This window comes from Thermobia domestica, chromosome 4, assembly GCF_964235325.1.
Source record: "Thermobia domestica chromosome 4, izTheDome1.hap1.1, whole genome shotgun sequence".
Lineage (NCBI taxonomy): Eukaryota > Metazoa > Arthropoda > Insecta > Zygentoma > Lepismatidae > Thermobia > Thermobia domestica.
Window position 1 is genome coordinate 310,403,584 of NC_137457.1, and position 23,618 is coordinate 310,427,201.

At 35.2% G+C, this 23,618-nt stretch overlaps 1 protein-coding gene across 1 annotated transcript in view; it reads left to right on the forward strand.

Annotated features, from left to right (window-relative positions):
- The window catches only part of LOC145684303 (uncharacterized), a 38,496-nt gene extending 16,531 nt beyond the window's left edge, over positions 1-21,965 (forward strand). Inside the window, exon 2 of the mRNA XM_081756478.1 lies at positions 13,923-21,965. Coding sequence (XP_081612604.1) covers positions 13,923-14,799 — 877 coding nt within the window. The 3' untranslated portion in view covers positions 14,800-21,965. The remainder of the gene's footprint in view (positions 1-13,922) is intronic.
- Positions 21,966-23,618: the final 1,653 nt, after the last annotated feature.

The window sequence follows — 23,618 nt, forward strand, 5'->3', positions numbered from 1 at the left end:
AGACCACGTTGAGAAAAGAATGATTTCCCCACCAATGTTGCTTTCAATCACGCTGGATAACGAAACATTGCAACAGGTCCAGGATGTCGTATTTTATGGATTTGACACTAACAGACAAGAAAGAAGCCTGATGAATTATGAAATCAAAATCTATTACCGCTCGTGAGGTGAACTAAAGAGAATATACATTACTATAGGTATCTTTGCAATAGGAACAAATCACATTTTTACACAAATAATGTAATCGAAATGTTTATAATAAGAAGTCATGTCGCTTGCTTCTGTAGCATGCATGGATATCGTAAAATTCTGGTTGAAGAAAGATCTTTATGATCGGTTGATTAGGTTAAAAAACCGTAAGAAAATATTATATAGCAGGATGTTATTAAAATGTTTGATAGGAATCTACGATGGCTCGGATTACTCCAGAACGATATCCAGTAGAGAAGTGTTATTCCCAAGGCAATGAGCCTTCAGGTTCCGTTAATCACAAATTGAATCAGTTTCGTATATAACCGAATCTCTACTGATGTCCAACCTGAAGGATATATTCTAATTTCTTCAGTTTTTATTAATCATGGTAACATTACACATCGTAAATTATTATCAAAATTTCAAATGAAATATTAACTTTTTCGGCCGTGCTTCATACTTTCGGAAGATGGACCCCATATGCAAATAAAATTATTGGAGATTATCAGTACAAATTTAGACGAAATCTATCAACTATCGTCCAAATATTTACCATTCGACAAATACTCGAAAAGAAGTGGGTATACAATATCCCGGTATACCAATTATTTACTAATTTTAGAAAGTCTTACGACCCGGTTAGAAGAGAACCATTGTACATCATTCTTACAGAATTTGAAAGCTAATTAGATTAACTAAGTTATGTTTAATTGAATCCCAAAGTAAAGTCTAGTTAGGAAAATATGTTCCACGAGGTTTTACTTGAAGAATGGCGTAAAACTAGGAGATGCGTTGTCACCATTATTATTCAAATTTGTCCTAGAATGTGCTATTAGGAAAATCAAAGATAGCAATCAGGGCCTAGAGTTGAATGATATTTACCATGTTATGAGGTATGCTAGTGATGTAAGTTTATTAGGGGATGATAGGAGTACCAAAGAAATGCAGAGTTCTTATTAAACGCTTGTAGGGACATGGATTTAAAAGTAAATGCAGAGAAAACTAAATGCATGGCAGTTCGTCGGGATCGTTTACTAGCTTTATACTTTATAGTATGAGTACTAGCTGCTATGTAAGACGAAATTATCTAGCCAGTAAACATTGAGTTTAATTAGAAAGAAGGTATAGTTGTTATAAAAACAACGTTTTAAAAATTAAGTGTGTGAAATGGAAATTAAGTGTATTTCAAATTCGAGGTTGGATTGGAAGTAGATTTTGCGTAATAGTGTAATTATTTCCCCTGCAACCTTTTCAATAGTGGACAGTTCAAATAGTCAGCCTTATTATTTTACTTATTTCGCTTCAATGTTAATGGAATTTAGTATAAAATTCGGAACATGCAATAACTGATCTAGCACTAATGAGAATTTAATGTAACATTTTGTAAGATTTCATCCAGGAATGGGTAAGAGCAAGTTCCTGTGAGATTTCTTTAAAATTCGACTCGAAATAGATATCTTTGGTCTCTACTCGAGATCTGGAGTCGAAAAATTTCCTCCAACTCGACTGGAATTCAGATAGAGTTTCGAGCCAAGTTAAGCCAAATCCTGTGTAGGAGTTTGAAATGCTCTTTTCAAGTATCTTACATAAACAATATAATTATCATCTATTATTACAACAACTTCTATTATTATTATTATTATTATTATTATTATTATTATTATTATTATTATTATTACATCTTGTATGAACATGAGAGAAAGAATTTTTAAAATTTATAGGGCACCGGACAAACATTCGAAATTGCTGGGTCCGGGTTTAGGATTGACAATGGCTCTACCGGCCCGGCTTACAGCTTATTCACTGTCGAGCTGAACTGAGAATTGAGCCGACCCAATAGTTCACCCAATTGAGGCGGCTCGAGTTACTGGCTCACCGATTCGAACCGAGCTGATGGCTCTTCCCAACCGAGTCGGCTCGAACGATCGGCTCAATTGAGCCGACTCCATTTCTCGTCCCAACACAGCCGGAAAAAGCGAATGAATTCGGTAGTTAGTTTGCCTCCGTCTCTATCCCTACTCACTACTTTTGGACTTCAATCACCATAAACAACAAGTTGAGTGTACACGTTTATCGTTTATCACGTGGAACTTTATAATTCCCGTTTTACTACTGCAGAATTCGACTGTGGCTAAGCATCACTAGTGATACTGCTCCAGGTTCTGATAGCATTCATAGTGCTATGTTATGCCATCTACCTGCGCATGCGTTGGCTTCTTTACTGATTTTATTTAATCATATATGGGTTGCTGCTTAGTTTTCGGTAGTTTCGCGAGAAGCTCGTATCCTTAGGTGATCAAATCCAGATGAAACATCAACTTGCAGTTCCAGCTAACAGCTTATTGCCCTTACCCATTCCTTTGGGTAAGGATTGTAAATCTTTGGTTGGTGTATTTCTTGAAGCAGAATTTCTTCCTCTCAAACCTTCAATGTGGATTCCGTCAATTTCGTTAGACTACCGGCCATCTTGCCCATCTAGAACCCGCTGCTCAAGATGCTTTTCTTCATGGAGAGCATTTAGTGGCTGTATTTTTAATGTCGAAAAAGGGTATGACACTACTGGTTCTTCGGAATTTAGCAACAGGTTCACTCCTGGGTGCTGTGCGGTTCTATGGCCTTTTTTTTAACAACAGTCTTTAAGCGAGTGATATTTCAGGGTACACGTTTGGTCTCACTCACTCTGATCGCTTCGTCCAAGAAAATGGTGTCCCTCAGGGAGTGTCCTGACTGTGCCTTTATTCGCGGTGGCCATCAAGTATGTCTCATATTACTACACCTGTTCGTGGCCTTCCTTATGTTTATGACCTTACCATTTATTGTCGCTCCGGTGACCGTGCATGTATAGGACTGCTCCAACTTACGCTGAATTGTTTATACACCTGGACAAGGTAGACCGGGTTTCGTTTCTCTGTTAGCAAAACCAAGTGTGTTCATTTTGGTCGGGTACGTACCTGTTTTAGATCCTTATTTTTATTTTCGTGGAACACGCCTTTCGTTTACTAATAGTGTTCCATTTCTTGGCGTACGATTCTACCGTGAACTAACTTGCTGTGAATATGTGCGTGATCTAATATTTAGTTGTTTGCGAGCGATCAACATTTTTTGAGTCGTCTCCCGTCGTTCTTGGGGAGCTCTTCCTACAGTAACCTGATGCGTTCTAAAATGAATTATGGTCACATGGTTAATCCCTTCGCTGGGTAATCTGTTCTCCAGCTAGATAGTCCACCATCTTGATATTCGCTTGTGTATAGAAGCTTTCCGTACTAACCCTACAGAGGTTGTTCAGCCAACGTTTGGCCGATTTCGTTCCTTCCCCTCCCGGGCAGCATAGACTCACCCGACCTGGTTCGTGGCGTCCTGCAGTGTTGTTTAGTGGCTTCCTGGGAACGGAGTTATTTTTCCGTGCGGACGACAATAACGCACAAAACAGGACCATGGTTGTAAATGTTGTGTTAAATTTGTTTCCAAGTGTGTGGGTTTCCGCTCTGTGACCAAAATGTCGCCCAAACTAAGCCGGTTTTGGGAAGGCTATGTTGCGGCTCTTTATGACGCCCACTTAGTGATTCTGTCATTAGAAAACGGTGCAAGAACAATGGTTGCAACATCAGTTTAAGTGGAATAAAAAGTGTTATTAAAAAGTACAAGCACAATGAAGCTCCACCATTTATATCACCAACGAAGTTGCCTAGGAAGCGGGAATGCACCAAGGCGACCACAATGCAAAGGAAACTTTGCAAACTGGCAGTGCAAGAAAATCCGCCAACACAAAGGTGTATAGCTAATCGTCTTGACGTGTCTTTGGGGACTCTGAGCCGGACCCTACACCATCAACTCACGCTGGAAAAGGTCAAGAAAGCTCGCGGCCATCTTCTGACAGATGCCCACCAAAAGGAACGAAAGTGTAACGCCCAGAAGCTAAACGAACGGCATCTGGCAAAACAAAGGTTGATGTACGTCGTAACGCTCGATGAAGCATAGATTTACATTTCCGACTGCGCCAAACCGCTAGACATCATGTACTAAGAGAAAGGCACCAAGAGCTTTAGAAGGTGGATCCGTGTCTGTATAGAATACTTCCCAAAAGGGTTCGTGGTCGTTACAGGCTACTGTTACCGAGACAAACTGAAGATTCGGAAGGTGACAAAGAACTGCAAAATGAATTCTTAGTGTTTTCAGGAGCAGATCATGTGGCCGATCTACGAAAATGAGATTCCAGCAATGTACGAAAATGACTCCAATCTGGTGCGCATTCACATGGACAGGGCCTCATCACATACCTCACGATCGTCCCTCGTATTCTACAAGGGGATGGAGGAGGCAAGTGGTATACAGGTCATACCTTTTAATGAGGTACCTGTTAAACTGTTACTGAAAGTTGGTTATTTGTCACGTAATATTGTGTGAGAAATAAAGTATTACAGAAGATACATCATCTTTCATGAAACAAAGCAGCAACTATAGAAATATAGCGTTTATTAAATGAATATATCCATTATTTAAAATTGAACAATAGAGAAAATGTAAATGATATTTACAAATTTACAACATTAAATCGAGTAGTACAATGGTCGGGGTCATTATCAAGTAGTCTGTCCTTGATAACTCTCGTGCGTTCTCATGCGTTTATGCAGTCCCTTTTACACTATAGATTGGTCATGTAATTATTATAAGCACTGAGCATACTCACAAGCTGAAGAGTCCCTTAATGGTCGACGGCTTCAGCTGAGACATCCTGTAGGCAATGGAAGACGGTAGTTACCAAATGAGGTGGATCGGATATTCACAAATCGCACTATTGATGAAATATGATAAAATGATGATTTATCATTCGAAATGCTAGTTTTATACTGTTGCGGAGATTATTTTGCTTTTTGGAAAGTTCCTGTTCTACACACGTTTTCAATAAAGAGGAAAATGTTTTCCTTTTTCCGTTAAAATAATCACCTTGGAATTGTTTATATATCATATTTTGATTGTTATTGGAAATTCCATTTACGTGTTGGTCATAGGACTTGTTTTATGTTTTTGGATTAGTTTCTTGCTTTTGTTCTTGGGTCAATTTTAAAAGTGTGTTAAGAGATAAAACATCTCAAAATTCACGTGAGTATTTAATTAATTGTTTTTCATTCCTCATGTTCGTAGGAACATGATACTGTTAAATCTCCAGATGCAAGTCCTATGGACTATTGTGGATATGAATTGCTAAAGCGGACTTTGGGAAAATGGCGTGAGACAACTGTGGAAGGACTTTGGAAAGTTGTACAAAGGGAATAGCACAAGGATCCCCTCTCAGTTCTTTAGAGAAGTCTATTACAGTGGAAATTACGCTGTCGGGCTATTGTTAGGAACCAAGCCAGACACATGGAGCACTTACGGACCTGGCGCGAAGGATTCTTTTAAATTTTTAGGTAAATCGAAATTGGAAAAATGTAGACTGAACAACCTCTATATACCTAGCCTGAATGTTGAAGCAGATTAATCTTCTCTTCATCATCGCAGGAGATGTTTGATCCTCTGTTATTTTAAGCCTTCCTGGTCACCATTTCCACCATGCCTTAAAGCACTTCCTGGTCACCCTTCTTTCCTTCTTGAAACGGGTGATCGCTATCGTTTCTATACGACATGGCCTCTTGTCGGCCGGCCTTTTGCGATTCGTGCTTTACAACTGTTAGATGAATTAGCTCATGCTGTGGCGGATACTAATCTGTTTCTTCCCGTTCCACTCTTGCAGCTTCATTGTCCTCCTACATCATTTCCGTTGGTGTGGTTTAGTAAGTCTATCACGACTGATCACCCATATCGTCAGGAGTTTCGCTCTCTTATCTTAGAACACTTTCTCAAAGCTTTGTATAGATGATTCGATACTTCAAGACTTTCGTCTGTGGGTTTGTATTTGGCCCTGTCCAGTATGGTTACCGACTCCCTTCATGTATATCCATCTTCAGTTCCAGAATGAACTACTGGCTCTTGAAGCCTCAGACTATGCTATGTCTCATAAGAGTGCCTGTATTCTGATCGTGTCTGACACAAAGAGTACTCTTACTAGCCTTAGTAATGTTTATAATAGGCATCCTCTGATTGAATCTATTTTGTTAAAATGTCATTCTTCACTTCGTGCCGGCTCAGTCGTCCACTTTCGTTGGATTCCTATCCGTGTTAACATTCCTGATGATGAGCAGGCGGACTGTGTGGCAAAAGATGCAGCTCTCCAAGGTGCACTCGCGACGCAGCTCCCTAGCACCGACTTTTACCCGTTGTTCACCTCTCTCTTTTACACTAATGGCAGTCGGAATGGGATCTCGCCCATAACAGCAAATTGCATGCCATCAAACCACAATTAGGAGTCTGGGCCTTTAGTTTCCAACAATCTCGTTGAGAAGAAATACTTTAAATTGTTTCCTCCATAGAATGCTGCTATTTTTAGGCGAGCTTTAGGATTTGCATGCAATTTAATTCTAACCCATGTGTGGATGTTAGTGTAGTTTTATTATTATTGTCTTTCGTTTTTGGTTTGTTTAATGATTAAGTTACGTCAACAGACGGATGCAAATAGACCACGTTGTTGGCGCACACAAAATATCTCTCTACATCTACCTTCCAACCGAACCGGCTCGAGCTGTTCGCACGATTGAATTGAGCCGAAAAAATTGATATCACTACAAGGATTAGTCTTCTGTTTGGACCCAAAATTCGAATTCGCAGGTTTCAGCCTTGATGGTGACAACGTCACTATATACTAATATTCGTACTCACGGTATTAGACGCTGCCTTGTTATAAAAGTCTATTGTCATATCGTTATCGAAACGAGACGAATTGTGAGCACTGGAGTAGTGTCCCCTCTCGTGAGCAACACAAAAGTAGTGGACATTGCTGAGTATATTTCTTACGGCCTTCACTTTCCAGTACAATCAGGCCATCATCTCAAAACGAGTTGAGTTTAACTAGCGAGCCATTTGTCAAACTCGACCTCAAAAACAGGATTGGTGCGGAACTCGACTCAAGAAAATTATCTTGCACTTGACTTGTACCCATCCTTTATTACGTTGAAAGTCGTGACTGTGAATCACGAGATTCCGAACTCACTTACCGACGGAACAGCTTTGAACGCATTACGGAATGTCTGGAATTCTCTTTTGAATGTAAATCAACTTCTCATATAGTCTCAATACTCAGCAACGTTAACCTCTGAACTTACTATCAGTTTGGCAATTTTTTTCCCACGATTTAGGAATTGAAGATCCCAATTTCGATTCTTCACATCGTCTTTGAAACTGTTAATTTTTGTAACATTTAATATTTTCGTAATCCCATGTAGAAAAAACAGCGAATAATATATTTTATTGTTAAATTCGTTTATTTTGTCTCTTCATGTCAAATCTTCCTCAATAAAGCTTTTGCTTGTACGAATATCCGATTTCTTCTCATGATGATTGTAATCTATGATACAGACTGAAGTAATAATAATGTCTTGAACTGCTTTGATATCCAGTTGATGTTTTTATAATGCCATTACGTTAAATTTTGACTTAAATACTTATTATGATTAACATGTAAAAGCTCACTATCTCCAACTGAAATATTCCATCCTTTATGGAAAGCACTATCATATCTATCTATCTATATATATATATATATATATAGATATATATAGAACTTACTATGTTGAAAACTCTCACATCTTTATTAAAGATGAAGTAAGAGAGCTTCCTGGGTAGTTTGGACATGTTATGAGAGATTGTGGAATTTGTGTTTCATCGAACAGAATATATCAAAGTAAATGATGTGGTGCATTGTAACGAACTGGAAAGAGGATAGGATATAAGGAGAAACAAATTAAACAAAAGGGTAGTAAGCAGTAAAAACAGCGACAGAGAGAGAAGGATATAGTGACAAACAAACCGAGTACGATTGACTGTGTCAAGTGGCTGAAAATTATATACTTTCGATACAGCGTTCACCCAGTGAAACCGTTGCTAGACCCTATTTCTAATGGAGTTTTGTTCAGAAAGGATAGTTATACGTATCAGAAAAACATAGATAGATAACATGGTGACAATAATAATATTCTAACCATAATAGTGACACAGATTCTTGACTATATGCTAATGGCGTGCTTTATAATTAACCCAATCTTCGTTTACCATGAGTAGCTCGCTTGCTCCAACTTCACTCTTAAAGTGACGGAAGTCCTTACTTTCCTACGAAGTCAAAAACTATTTTATTCTCGCATTATTATGGATGAAATATTTAAATAAGGCTGTGAATTATAAAAAAAATTGTTCACTTTCCAGATTTGACCTTGCGAACATTCACTTATAAGTTTGATACTTAAATTACTACACTAATTTCTTATTTTCGTAACCCTTGAGAGGAAGTAGATTTGAAGGGTATGAAGAAAATTCCTGAATTCAGTAAAGAAGGTTTTCTTTTAATATGAATTTTTTTTATAGAAGGATTAAGGAACTCTTTGCAATACCGTTGCGTATATTGCGAGCTCTTGATAATGTTTTATTTTATTAACAATTTTACAGTCAAAAGCTATAATAAATAAAGAAATAAATATTTCATTTTAACGTCCCACTACCGTGCTCATTCTCATTAAGCGGTAAGATTTTAGAACAATACTCCGAACGTATGTCTGAAGATGTGTTAGTCCGTAGGTTGTTTTTTTCTATTAAAGCTCATTAAAATATTCATATAGTAATGCCAAGCGAGGGACATTAAGTGAAGGCGGATTGATAGCTTGATCCATTGCTTTCTCTATCACGATTCAAATAGTATGCGCACCAATGTTCTAGAACCCTGCTCCTTTGGGCTAAAGGAGATGGTGATTTAAGCAAGAACAATGATGGAAGAATTGGCGGAAAGAGGAAGTTGACAGAAACAGGAATACTCCAAGAAAACCTACGGACACAATATTGTCCATCACAAGCTTACTTGACCGGGATAGACTCACAGACTCTTGCGCATCGGAGGTAAGAGCTTTACCACTAATGGACCATGCTCCAAAAATTAAAGAAGAAAGACAAGTACCAGGCCCTACATAATTGAATATTATGTTTATTAAACTTAATGTTCATAAAGCTTCTTTTCGGCAATGTTTTGTAATTAATGTCGCAAATTATCCTATACTTTGTAATATGTGACAAAGAAATAAATGCTTGATTCTCGCAGGATAGTATCGTCTGCTCTTTGCTAATAGTAATAGTATGAAAATAAATTACCACACATTATCGCATATCACACCAAAAAGAGGTTCCTGTTTTGCGGTCAGTTGAAACAGTATTTCGGAATACCACCGAGAAAAATTAATTTAATTTTTCATGCATTGTAGGAAAAAAAAAAAAGGAAACAAGAAAAATGGTTCGATGTAAAGTGCTTTGTATCTCTCGAATAAATCACTAACTGTATTGCCAGTGCATAACTATGTCTCAAGCATTTTTCATAGAACTATTAAAACCAAGTTTTACTATAACGTAGTGTGCGACGGTTTGGTGCCCGCTCAGGAATTTATTTGAATATAAGGATAATGTTATATTCTGAACATGTGAAGTAGTTATAAAAACAAAATCAGATAAACTGAGCTTTCCAAATCTCTTGTCACTTTTATCCACCATTTTCGTGTATATTGGGGATGATAGTGTGGGAAATACTAGCTGTCCTAAAGAGGAAACAGATTTCTAAGTTAATATCAAATTGAAACCACACGTACAAAATAAGGATTGAAGTTTCTACTTTATATGTATAGTTATTATTTTGTTTCGGATTAACAATAGCTATTGTAATTCATAATAGTTTTTTTTAATAAAACAATACGAGCAATCATAAAAATACTGTTTAATATGAAATTAAATCGAAATCCTAAAAAGTTGTAATAACTATTTATTTCTTTTTTAGAATATTTACATATGCATACCACGTATATTATCTGATGCGTAAAGTACTACTATTATCTATAAATTCAATTTCATTAGGAAATAACTGTATTGATCTTGCGATCAAAAGAGGTGTATGAAACTGTTGGTTGTGTTTGCGTAGTGGTACAAATAAATATTTCATCTGCATTCAAAGGAATAAGTGTATAGGGATGGTGCCATGAGGAACGCTAGCACTATTAGAGTGAGGATGAATTTCCGAGATGAACAGCAACCTGAAACCAACCGTCTATATTCGAGATAAACTTACATGAACGGTTCCTACATTGTATAGGGATTTTAGCCTCTACCCCATTAGCTCCGCGTTCGCGTCTCTTTAACACTGCATATGTAAAGGTTGTGCTTTATAATAAAAGTTGCAAGTGTAATTCATAATTGTAGAATTTTATAAAATGTGTTCAAATCCTAATCAAATTACGTTTCCAAATACAAAATTCCTACTTTCTCTCCAGTAGGTATTAAAATCGGGATACTTGCAAAAATAATAATCAGTTTAGCAAATCGGTTCATTTATTAGGAATATTCACCTATTAGCAGTGTTCTGATATAATCATATCAATACAAGATTTCACATTAAAGAACTCACGCTGTCTCTGTCATTGGTTTGATTCGGTCTTTGGGAGTGGGTATTTAAAAGTATATTTTTCTAATATGTAAAGTAACAGAAAGTAGAGATTTTATAACAAATATCACGTCAAGGAGAAAATATGTCCAATGATTATTTTTTAAAAAATCATTTTCTCTCGCGTCTTTGGTGCGAGACATTTAAGTTTGAATCTGAAAGCAAATCCGGTTTTTGAATATGAAACCGTATATGGTTTATTCTAGACGAAGATGTTTTACTGGAAATTTTGTAGAGGGAGAAGAGCGACTGAGTACGTAAGAAGTAGTGACTATTTTCATGAATACATATATCATATAAAAGTTCGTTAAGGTTTGATACTGAAATATTATTTTTTTTTCATACATTACTTGAAATGCAAACGATAGTGGTTGTATTTCTGGAAGCAATATTGCCTGAGAATGCCCATGAGAATTTCTAGGTTCATAAAGGGTTGGAAACTACTCTTGGAACTCTGAGAACGAAGTTATTACATAGTTTCCTCTTCCCATCTACAAATTAATCGCTGTGAAGCACATATAGCACTCGAAACGGATATTTAATTCTAAAAACTAGAATTTGCACGTTGATCTTCCTGTGATCTACATGATTCTTTAGCTTTACTGGAAAGTGTTATTTTTATTAAAAACATGGAAATTTGCAAAATTGACAATGGAACAAATTAATTTGTTTATTTGCGCCAAAAATCTCATTTCTAATGAGAGCAAACATGGGAGAAAAAGATACGAAATAAAGATAAATTGAAACCGTTCCTAAGCCAGAAAACACTGAACAGTGTGTTTTGTTAAAACCATTTCGATAGATTTTGTCTTGTCTGTAGAGGCACTTACAGGGTCCGTAGAAATATTGTTTGGTACGTTTAAAATTGTTTGATGTCAAGTTGAACAGTATACCACATTAGATCTTGCCGCTCGGTAAATACTTGTGAAATTCTCGCTTTAAGTTAAACAACATATATCTAAATAAGGAGTGTTTCCTGGCTGTTGACGAAAACCAGTACTATTTTATAAACTGTTGGAGCAAGGAACTGCATATGCTGAGAGGAATAGAAGGGATGCAGATGCTTTACAAGAAGTGAAAATAAGCTACTTAGCAATTGAATCCCGAGTACCATCAAAAATTATAGTAAATTGTCGCAGCACCATTCGAACACGAGCCCCGTCTTTAGCAGTCCATGACTTTACTGTATGAGCTTCTTCCATTTGGTTGTTTTCGTATCATATATCAGCGTATTTCGGGCACCAATTTACTACATGAATATGAACATTGAAGTGAAATAAGTAGAATGATGAGATTGAAGGTTTCAACTGCTCTCTATGGCAAGACTGGTGGAGCAAACTCTCTTTCATATATAACGATTATTATTCATTTCATGTTCATAAATTACCTTTTGTAACAAAACTGATTTCCTAATTATATGCAATGTATAGACATTTACAAAAACAAAGAAAACAAATAAACAATCATTGTAAATAAATGAGAAACCTAAGATATTACAGATTACTGTAATTAAGATTTAGTTCAATTTTAGGAAGTATGGTCAATTTTAGAAACTTCAATATGATTGTTCAATTCTCTTTATAAAAGTGCAAAACATGAATTACAAATTTTACGTCCGACGATTCTGTCGGCTACGCTAAAGGATACGGTGATGATGAAGAATGAATGAAAATGATAGAATAAACAAAATGGGAGGAAAGGGGAGAACTCCCAGAAAGCCTACGCTCACGGTGTTTGTCTACTACAAAGCTCACTTGGTGAAAGCTTGGATCGAACCAAGGGCCCATGCTTCAGATTTGATCGCTCTATCACTAAGCCACCGTGGCCTTATAAAAATACAATGTTTATTCTCTCTCTCCTCTCTCTCTCTGTGTCTCTCTCTCTCTCTCTCTCTCTCTATATATATATATGTATACTTGTATATTGGAGCATATATCAAAAACATGAAAAATTTTCCTTTAAGCGTGCTTTCAAATTGCTATTTAACTCAAAAATTTGTTAATAAGTTGAGTGGATATACAGTTTGTCTATTTTAGAAACCTGTCTATATGAGACCTGTACGTACTGATTAACATGGATTCAAACTACAAGAGCTCCTGCAGGGAATCGGAACCTGTTCTCATTATAAGAATGTTAACTTCCCGTATATATTTGATGGACTTGGTGAATAAATGTGACTGAGTTTAGAAACGTTACTCTTCAACTAATATTTCTTTCTTCAAGCATTTAAATTGGACATTTATGATTTTAAAATACACGTCTATATATTCAAAGAAAATAAATAAAACAACTTACTATACTCAAGCTCAAACTGCCGCTCTTTATTTCTGGTTGTTGGAAAGCACTAAAAAACACGTTTGACCACAGAGGAATCTTTTACGAAAATCGCTGTGATTTTGCTAATGGAATTGTTCTCGGTTTGTGTAATTTCAATAAAAAATGTTGATTGATTTCGGATATTAGAAGTGTCGTTGATATGCGAATTGTATGTTCATCCCAAAATATATGTAATTTTCTCCAATTTAAATTTTACGTATTTGTTAGTTTTCCTAATACCTGTGGAGAGTCATTTTCCCTCAAATTTCCCCCAGCATATTCAAGTAATTATCTAACATACTACACTTTCATAACAATAAAAGCTTTTTGCTTATGATTTTCTTATTTTTCTATATTTGATTTAAAAACTGAAAATAACATTTCATTGCTTTATTAATAAATCCCAAAGAAAGTGTAAATATAAGAAGAAAACCGAGTTTGTAATAAAAATGTGAAATTTACAATATATACGAACTCCTTTTTTTAGCTGACGATGGTACTTTGGAATTAACTTAAGTCTGGTATCGTATATGTACTTATATGTAAAATTTGAGATAGAAAAAGGAAGGGAATTCTGGAAAATAGAATATAGTTTTGTCTCCCATATTTCTACTAGAATTCAGAAAATAGCATATTAGTACCATACTTCATCTTGTGACGAATTACTTATGAGTACCTGGCAGTTCCTCATATTTATGATGCAATTTAAAATCGTATACAATACAAGTATCTACCCATTATTGCTGTATCTTACGTGGAAGCATTTTCCATTTCTTTCTTGCTCCTTATTATCTGCGTTGATTTCTTTTTCTTGTTTACTCAATTCCTCACCGTTTCATAAACATATTCTTTCCAGAAAAGCCAGAGCCGCCATTAAACGAAAAGAAGTTGTCAGTGATGAGAAAACAATTCCAGATGAGAATCCTCATACTTGCAAGAGCACTAAAAAGGTATTACCTTACCAGTGTCAATTTTGTGCAAAGAAATTCACTAGAAAGTCGAATTTGGCAAGACACTCTCAAACACATATGGGTGAAAAATCTAATACGTGCAAAGTCTGTGGAAAGGGTTTTATTAAAAAGTGGGAGCTGGCAAGACACACGATAACACATACAGGTGAAAAACCTCATAATTGCACGGTCTGTGGAAAGGGATTCAGCGAACGGTCTTATTTGAAAATACACATGTTATTACACACTGGTGAAAAACCTTACAAGTGTAAAGACTGTTCAAAGGGATTTACACGGAAATCACGTTTAGCATCACACGTGCTAATACATACAGGTGAAACACCTTACACGTGCAATGTTTGCGGGCAGAAATTTAGGCTGCGTTCATATTTAGCAAGACACGTGTTTATTCACAGTACTGAAAAACCTCACACATGTGGAGATTGTGGTAAGGGTTATATTTTTCAATTTGATTTGGCCAGACACATGTTGATACATGCAGGTGAATACCCCCATGAGTGTGCAGTATGTTCAAAAGGATTTACAAGGAAATCACAATTAACATCACACATATTAATACACACTGGTGACAGACCTTTCACATGCCAAGCATGTAATAGAGGATTTACTAAAAAAAAGTACTTGAACAGGCACATGTTAACACACACAAGTGTAGGGCGTCACACTAGCCAATTGTGTGATAAGAGGTTTACGCAAAAGTATTGCTTGGAAACCCACGTGTCAGCACACACAGATGAAATGTCGCACACATGCCAAGTGTGAAAAAAGAGATTTCCTGGAACCTCTCTTTTGGAAAGGCACGTGTTAACACACTCTGAAAAGAATCAAACATGCAAAGTTTGTGGTAGAAGATATGCTAAAAAAACACAATTGGAAATGCATATTTTGTCACACACGTGGAAGGGGAGTTACGAAAAACGTCAGTTTGTTCTAACTGCTTGATACACGCAAATGAAACAGGTCACTTGCAAAAGAGTGCGAAATGAGATGTCTTCCAATTTCATGTTTCGTAATGCGCGTCGTGTATCAAGTGATTCTGTGTCTCTAGCTTGTCATATATTAGTAATTGAATACTAGGATGTGTATATACAATACTGGTAATATTTCGTTTTAAATTTTAATAAGTGATATGTTGTTTTCAGGCCTGGGTATCAATATTTCATATATTCAAATCTGCATCTTAAAATTATGCAAGTTAGTCAAATTCATATCACTGAATGAGACGAAAAAAATATTTAATCTGTACATACATCTATACCGGAAGAATGTCAGAGATATAATATACTTACTATAGGTACTAAATACTTGCGAGCTCACTGAAGTCGTCATAACCTGTCCACCACTAAGTCCAAGACATAAATACCAATGACGGTTTCATGTGAAGTAGCTGCACACATTTCACGGGGAATAAATGATATCACATCCATTATAGGTCATTTAGATCGTTAATGTCCAGAAACTTCGTGCTGTAAATGCGCACGTTTATCTTCCGCATAACTAGAAATCGCATGGTGTTAAGTCAGGGATCAGAAAAGAACCAACCTAGCTACTAATCTATATAGGAAGACCTGTGTTCTAGAACTTTTCCCTATTCCTCCATGGATAAAACATGCATACGCTCATCTTAACCGTAAAATTAATGGTCAACTAGCCCACTTTAGCCTCCCACATGCCTTTATTATTATATAAACATAAATTTTCGGCTCCGTCATGATTATTACGTAAATGCAGCTTACCTCAAATTCAACATAGCGCACAGGGAATGCCGCTTCAGATTTAGGTTCAAGCTATTTTCCTTCTTTCTCTTCAGAATATTGGTTCCTCAAAAAAAAATTAAAAAATAGGAATAAATAATGTACTGCTCTTTTTTCACTTGACGTTTTCCATTTTCTTTTTCCACCAAAATTCAAGAAGTACTTTTTCATTTCTTTCTCACTTAGTTATTTTCCATCTACACTAAAGCCTAGCCTCCAAGCTAATTTAACCAAATTCTCTTCCTTTTACATGTCACCGCTTAATATCCATGTTTCCTTAATTTTTATGGTTTCTTCACATTTTAACAATAAGTGTTCTAGTGTTTCGGATTCTTTAAAACGTAGTTGACATTTTTCCTTCATTTCTTTATTTTTTTTCAATCTTATTCCTGTTTCATGGCTCCCTGACCTGGCTTTGAAAAGTAAAATGCTTCCCAAATCATTGTCCATATAATTTGTTTTCTCGTAACTCTTTTTTATATGTGTATATTCCTTTCAAACTGCTCTCCTTGACAACTTCTTCATACCACTTTTCCTGCGCTGTTTGTTTAATTGTTTTTTCGGTGATTTTTATCCAATTTTTATAATTTTCTCTGTGCCAGAGGGTAGTTTGACCATATTTTCTTTCTAATTTCCTAACTCTTTCCAACAATTTGGTGTTCTCTCCTTTTCTCGTATGTTTAGTGGCCTCATGCACAACTTTAACTAATCTTGCTTCTTCCATAAATTTTAATCTCCCAAGATATTGTATTTTACTTATAACTTCTCTTTTTACAAAACCATAAAATCTCTTCTCTCCTGTTATTATTACATTTGAACGTAATTTATTTGTTCCTAGGGCAAATCTTCTATTTGACTTTGTGCTTCTTGTAAAATACTCCTGTTTTTTTTTTTTTTTTCATTAAAGTTATCACTTCATTTCCATGTGCTATCGCCGGTACTGCTACTTGCGTCCTAATATTCTTGACACCTCATATCTGTTGTATGACCACATTGCTTTATATTTTATAATTGCTGTATATTTTTGTAGTTTATTTTTCAGTTTTTTCTCCTGTTCAAATAAATATTCTACTTCAAGTTTAATTCCTAAAAATTCTACTATTTTTCCAGCCCTCCTTACTACTATGTTCCTTGCTTGTATATTTTGATCCTTTATGTCTCCACTAAAAACCATGATCTTGCTTTCTTCTTCATTTATTTTTAAACCAATTTCTTTTCTTTTCCTAACTACTGTTTCTAGCATTTCCTTAATGTCTTCAATATTAGTACTCATCAATGCTACATCGTCTGCAAATAGAGTGCCAGGGATTTTTCTTCCTTTTTGTTTTCCCTGATATCTTAATTCTAATCCTCAGTTTGTTTTGAATAATGCTTCTTCCACTTCGTGTATGTATATCAGGAATAGAACTGGTGATAGAGGACACCCTTGTTTCAAACCTTTGTTACTGTCTATCCATTTTGATTTTATGTTTCCCATTTTATATCTGTATTTGTTATCCTTATATACTTTATTAAGAAGCATAATTAATTTATTTGATATTCCTAAGTTTTCCATTACTTGCCATAATATCTATCTCTTCACTGTATCATACGCCTTTTCAATATCAATAAATGCTACTATGAAATCTTTTCTTTCTCTGCATATTTTGATGAGTAGTGTTCTAATGTTGTTTTCTATCTGTTCTGAATCAATTTTGTAACTTACCTAATATTTCGTTTTTCTCTAGCCAGTTCATTAATCTGTCTCTTAGAATAATTGCAAAGAACTTATATACGCAGCTCGTAATAGATTTGCCCAATAATTTTTATGTCATGTTTACCTCTTCCTTTTCCTTTATATATTAACTTAATCTTTGTTTGCTTTCAACTTCGAGGAATGGTTCTTGATTCAAGTATATTACTCACAATATTCTTAAACTTTCCAAAGATTTATTATCTAGGTTTATTAACATTTTATTTGACATCTCATATGTTCCTGTTGCTTTTCTTTTTAGCTTTTTCTTAGCCTCCTCTATTTCCATATTTTCAATATCATATGTTAATTCCTGACTTTCTTCTGCACTCTTATTACTTATTTTTCCTAATTTATTGGTTTCATTATCCGTTCTTCATAATTTTGCTTCATTGCCCAATCTGTTAAGTACACCACAATTTTCGTCCTGTCTTTCAGCATTTGTCCCTTTTCATTTCTAAGAACGTTTTCTTTTTTTTTTTGTTTTGTTTTTTCTGACATATCTCCAAAATCTTTTCCCTCCCTCCTGAATTTTTTTCCTCTGCTATTTCATCATTGAAATTTCTTATTTCTTTCATTTCATCTATGTGTGCATCTTTCTTGCTATTTATATATTTGTTCCATGCTTGAATTAAATCCTCTTTCCCTTTCTCCTTTCTTGAATTTCATTAGTATTAATCTATGGGTTCGGCTTTTTTCTTGTATTAATTTTTATTTCTGTATCTTTGGTCCAATTTTAACTTACTACTTTCTCTATAACCTTTCTTGAATTCCTTCGCATTTGTGACTTCAGCTGCAACACTATTGATGTTTTTACCAGAGATTCATAGCTTTATTATTTATGTATTCTTTTTCTAACTTCTCTTTATATTTCTTTATATCTTCTTCTTTTTCCAGTCTTTTAATAGTAGGTTTGTTTTGATTTCTTTTATTTATTTATTTATTTTATTATTTATTTTATTTTATTTATTTATTTATTTATTTTTGAGTATTTTCTCCTGTCCTGCTGATCAAATAGCTCCATATTTACTAATCTATGATCACTTCCTAAACTATAAATTCCGTCTTCATCAACATCAAATTCTGAAATAATTTACCTGCTTTTTTTCACTAACAAGAAAATAATCAATAGCAGTAGCTATCTCTCTTTTCAATTATGTCTTCTTATCTGATATTTGTCTTATGTTCATTATTTCTAAATTAAAATCCTCTACTAGTGAGTATAAAAGTTGCCCACTTTTGTTTACTTCTCCTTCCGTTTGCGTCAAATGCATATTTAAACCTGCTTCTATTATTTAATCTACATTTTCTTTTGATAAACAAATGACGGTTGATGTAGCGATGCTAATTTGCAATCACACAGATGTTTATGCGATGTCATACAGGATGTCTTAATTTTCAACTTTTTAACAAATATATTTGTTTGATGCTGCTATAATTAGTACAATGATTGGTAACAATGCTACTACGATACTCTCGTGAGAGAATTAATTCAACGTTCTATAAAATAATCTGGAAATAATTGTAAAATATTGTATCAAAATATTTCCTTTAATTTACAGAACAAGGTAACAAAAACATTTCCATACAAAGTTAATAGGCGTTTTAAAAATATTTGGCATATTTTTGGAACTGGGGGCCAGAATATTTTGCTTCAATTTCGTGCTTTGTTGCTATATTTTCTGTATTCTTGGATGGTTTAGGTAGGATAGGTTAGTTTGGGTTGGGTTAGGTTAGGTTAGGATATCTGAATTTTGAGACCAGAGTTCTTCCCTTATAATTCGTACTTTCTTCTTATATTTTAGGTTTTTGATGGTTTAGGCTAGTTTAGGTTAGATTAGGGTAGGTTAGGTTACTTTAAGTTAGGTTATGTTAGTAACTACATTTACGTACCATGAACTCATTTCTCCTGTAAACATGGTGATTTTACCTTGTTTTGAACCCCCAGTTCCAAAATTATCCCAAATATTCCTTATATTACGAACAGCGGCGGATAGGCCTACCAGGCTGCCGGAGCGGTGCCCCGTGCGCCCACTCAACTTATCACCTCCCGTTATGCAATACATAAAAGAATATTTTGGACTGAATGGACCAAGCTCTAAATCGTAAAACTCGATGCGGCGTCGTGGAAACAAGGCAAAGTTATTAGATGCAGATGCTGATGCCTGCAAAATGATCATATACCTATCTATTTAGTGCCTCCAAATCTGCAAGACTGTCAGCTACTGACTGCCAAAAGACTGAATATTGAGTAGAAGTTACCGATCCTACCTCACCTGCTACTTATGCCACTGTCAGAGTGGAAAATGAGCAAGAAGATTCCACTTCCATGAGTCTTGAAATTAGTGTGCTTCAAACATCAGCTACGATTGTTACTATCAAAGAAAATGAACAGAAAAGCTCTAGTTCTAGCAATGGCGATTTCGAAGTCCCGGGTTCAGACCCTGCTTCGCCAAGTGAACTTTCTGGTGGACAAACCTTGTGCGTGGGTCTCCTCGGGGTTCTGCCGTTTCCTCCCACTTTCTTTATTCCTCCATTTTATTCATTACTCATCATCACCGTCTTCTTTAGCCTAACCGGCATAATCGTGGGACGTAAAACTCAAAGATTTCATTTTTTCACCAACATAGCTTGGATGTCATATTGTTCTACCCAAAATGCGTTTTTTACTGCGTGTGCACAGCTTATTCTGCAGATCGAACAAACACGTTTCTTAGAGATTCTGTACGTCAGAGAGTAAGAGAGCATGAGTCTTCCAAGATACATCAGACCATCGTGGATGCTTACTTTCTAACAAACGGGAAAATAGTTTTAAGAAACTACTTCCTCATGGGTAGATAAAACAGAGGCAGTATTAGGTTGAGAAGAACAGTCAGATAATGCATCAAGTTGTCGAAGTGCTGAAACTCATTGGTAAAAGAGAGCTCACTTACAGAGGAAAAGTAAATGAAGCAGCCTATAGACTGGAAGATACAGCTACATATCACGGAAACTTTCTGGATATTGTTCTTTCGCTGAGCAAATTTTATCTTCCGCTTAAAAGTAATTTATAGAAGGTCATAGAGAAGAGTAAACTGAGTCGTGTGCGAGGAAGTACGCAGGATGATGGTCACGTAATTTTCAAAAAACATGGTGAATATGTTTCCGATGCTATCAACACACTTATCAAAGAAGATACTTCGAAAGAAGTCTCTCAGCTGGAATGTTTTCTGTTCTATTCGATACTAGTCAACAGGCCAGTGCTCTTTTGTTATACGGTATGTTGTTAAAACCGTTCTTAAAGAAAGAATTGTTGGCATTGTAAAATGTATATCTAGTATCTTTGCTGTTTACTGTTGGAAATTCTGCAGAAGTTGAACCTTGATATTAAGAAGTGTATTGAAAATTGAACCGAATGCGCAAGTAACATGCAAGGACAATATTCGGATTTTTCAAAACATCTATGATCAGTTACACGTGTCGTGCAAAATCATATACTCAATCTTGTAATATGTGATCTGGCAAAAAGCTGTATTGATTCTGTCATTGTTTATTTTGCTAAATGACTGTGCTATATTTATTCGTGTATATTATTTGCGAATGGACATTTGGAAGATCGAATGTCACCAAAGTCGTCTTACAGTTATTGCGCAAACAAGATGGTAGAAAGCATTCTACTTTGGAGAAAAATTTTGGCCATTTTTCAAACCCAGAAAGTGCTTTGTATATAGAGTTGATCATAACAATGTAACCAATTGCTTCTGCAAATATCAAACCAGAAGCTAAGTATAAAGCAAAAGGATATATAAAAATGTTCTCAAGTTCAAAACAATTCTGACAGCACAGATGATCCTCAGAATATTTCAGTGACGACCCTTCTATTAAACTATCGCCAAACACAGGGTGCTTGTGTACTGTAGTTGTATTCAATGATCAGACTAGTCTGTCCCAACTGAAAGAACAGAGACCTGATTTTGAATCTGTCAACAATGCAGAACTGGCCAATTATAAATTTGAAGAATTAGAACGTGATTTCTTTATGTCTACTGACCTTTCGACAATTTGCCTTAGGAGGTGGAAAAAAATATTTCCCTATGAGTGTGAAGACGAAACTGTTTTCTGATCAGATGCCAAGGAACTGCACTCAAGCACTCAATACAATATTTAATACGGTAGGAAGTTCAACCAAGTAAGAGAACTTCCAGCTTCTGATAAACTTACTTACCTTATGAAAATGTTCAGTAAAGAAGTTTCCAAGGATTCTATGAAAATCTTCTCTTCGAATTCCCAAGGTGGTGAGAATTCTTGAAAGTCAGTTTTGACGAACGAGTACCGCCGACAAGAAACGACAGATTGTGCCGATGACACAAGTGATTCAGAATTACAAGAAAACACGTTTCTTCAGAAGGAAGGCGAGTGTAAAACGCGTTGCAAAAATTGTCAACTGTTTTTTTTTTTTTTTTTTTTTTTTTTTTTTTTTTTTTTTTTTTTTGCAGAGATGTAAATTGTACTGTAATGCTTATCCAGGCTTGCTACTAGCATACGAATTTCTACTGACTTTGCCTGTAACTCAGATAACATATGAAAGAAGTTTCTCAAAACTGAAATACATTAAAAATAGGTTAAGTAATACCATGCCTCACGATTATTTGAAATCATTTATGTTGATGTCTGTTAAAAAAGATTTGATAAAGAATGTTTCGAATGAAATGGGGAAAGATCTAGAAGCATCAAAAAGTAGTACACTAAAACATCTGCTAGTAATATAATATACGTACTCCTTGAACTTCATATAATACTTTGAACAAATCGGAATAATATACTGATGAATGAACATAAGGTTTAATTATTAATACGATTGACTTTTTAAAAATATATTTTATATGTTTTCTCGTAACAATAGAAAAGATTGCAAATAACATGTTGGAAAATATTTGTAAAATATATGAAATACATTTCATATTCTCTTTTCATTATCATGAATGTAAAACATTTTTAGTATTACTTCGAACACATTTTATCTCTCAACATTCAAAACATATTACATTACATTCAACACGAGGGGTAAAAATGGATCTACAAAGGTGGGAGGCCGGTAGCTAGCGGTATGATACCACGACCTTCCCCCTGCCTATCTTTGCCCATTGTATTTTTTTAGGAACTAGGGAGACGCGTACAGGCGTCCATTGTATTTTTTCGAGGTAGGGGTACGGCGTCCTCCCGCGTTCCCGCTCACTTTTACCCTTGTTCAACACAATATCTCGAGTACAATTTGTGAAAATTTTCCTTACATTATTTTCCTGCTAACGTTCTAAAATGCACTTCCTGTCAGTAAGGTATTTACGATTTGTTGTGGGGGGCTTTGCTAACTTTATTCCTGGAATTGTGAAAATTGTGCAGGGTATTTCATTTTACTTTAATATAGTAAATAAAATTTCTGGGGGAGGTCTTAAGCCCGGAAGCCCCCTAAATACGCCACTGGTTCCTGTACTTCATTAAATGTTTTCCAAACACTTTTTGAAAAATATTTCCGGTAAATATTTGGGATACTTCTCAGATAAAACAAGGAATATGTTTTCTCCAGTAACGGAAGAATATATTCTGAAAACAATGTAAATATGTATCTATAATATATCAGTAAATGTTGTTCACTAAAAATAAAATATTTTCCAAAACACAACGGAAATCATTTTCTATTCATTTTTAGTATGATTTCTTTTCTGTTTTAAAGTTTTATATTCCAAATTCGATTGGAAATTTTATAATGAAATTGGTGGTGGGAGTCGATTCCGGACGCTCGTTTTATTAAATGCTTTACCTACAACCTATATGAGGCAAACTTTTACAATATACCTTTGATGTTAAAGACTTAAGTTTCTTAGGATAAATATATCTTTGTAATGTGTGATGCTGGTAATGATATTGAAGTGAGAATTATTCCGAGTATTTATTCGTCGACGAGTATATTTGTGTATTGAATAGTTTTATGCGTTTATGGAGCTAAGTTTTCCTATAATGTACGACATTGCCTTTTCATAATGTAAGGCAGCATTTAATTGATATTAAGCCCTGCAAACTGCTATTGTGGAGATGGTTATAACATTAATTTAAATGAA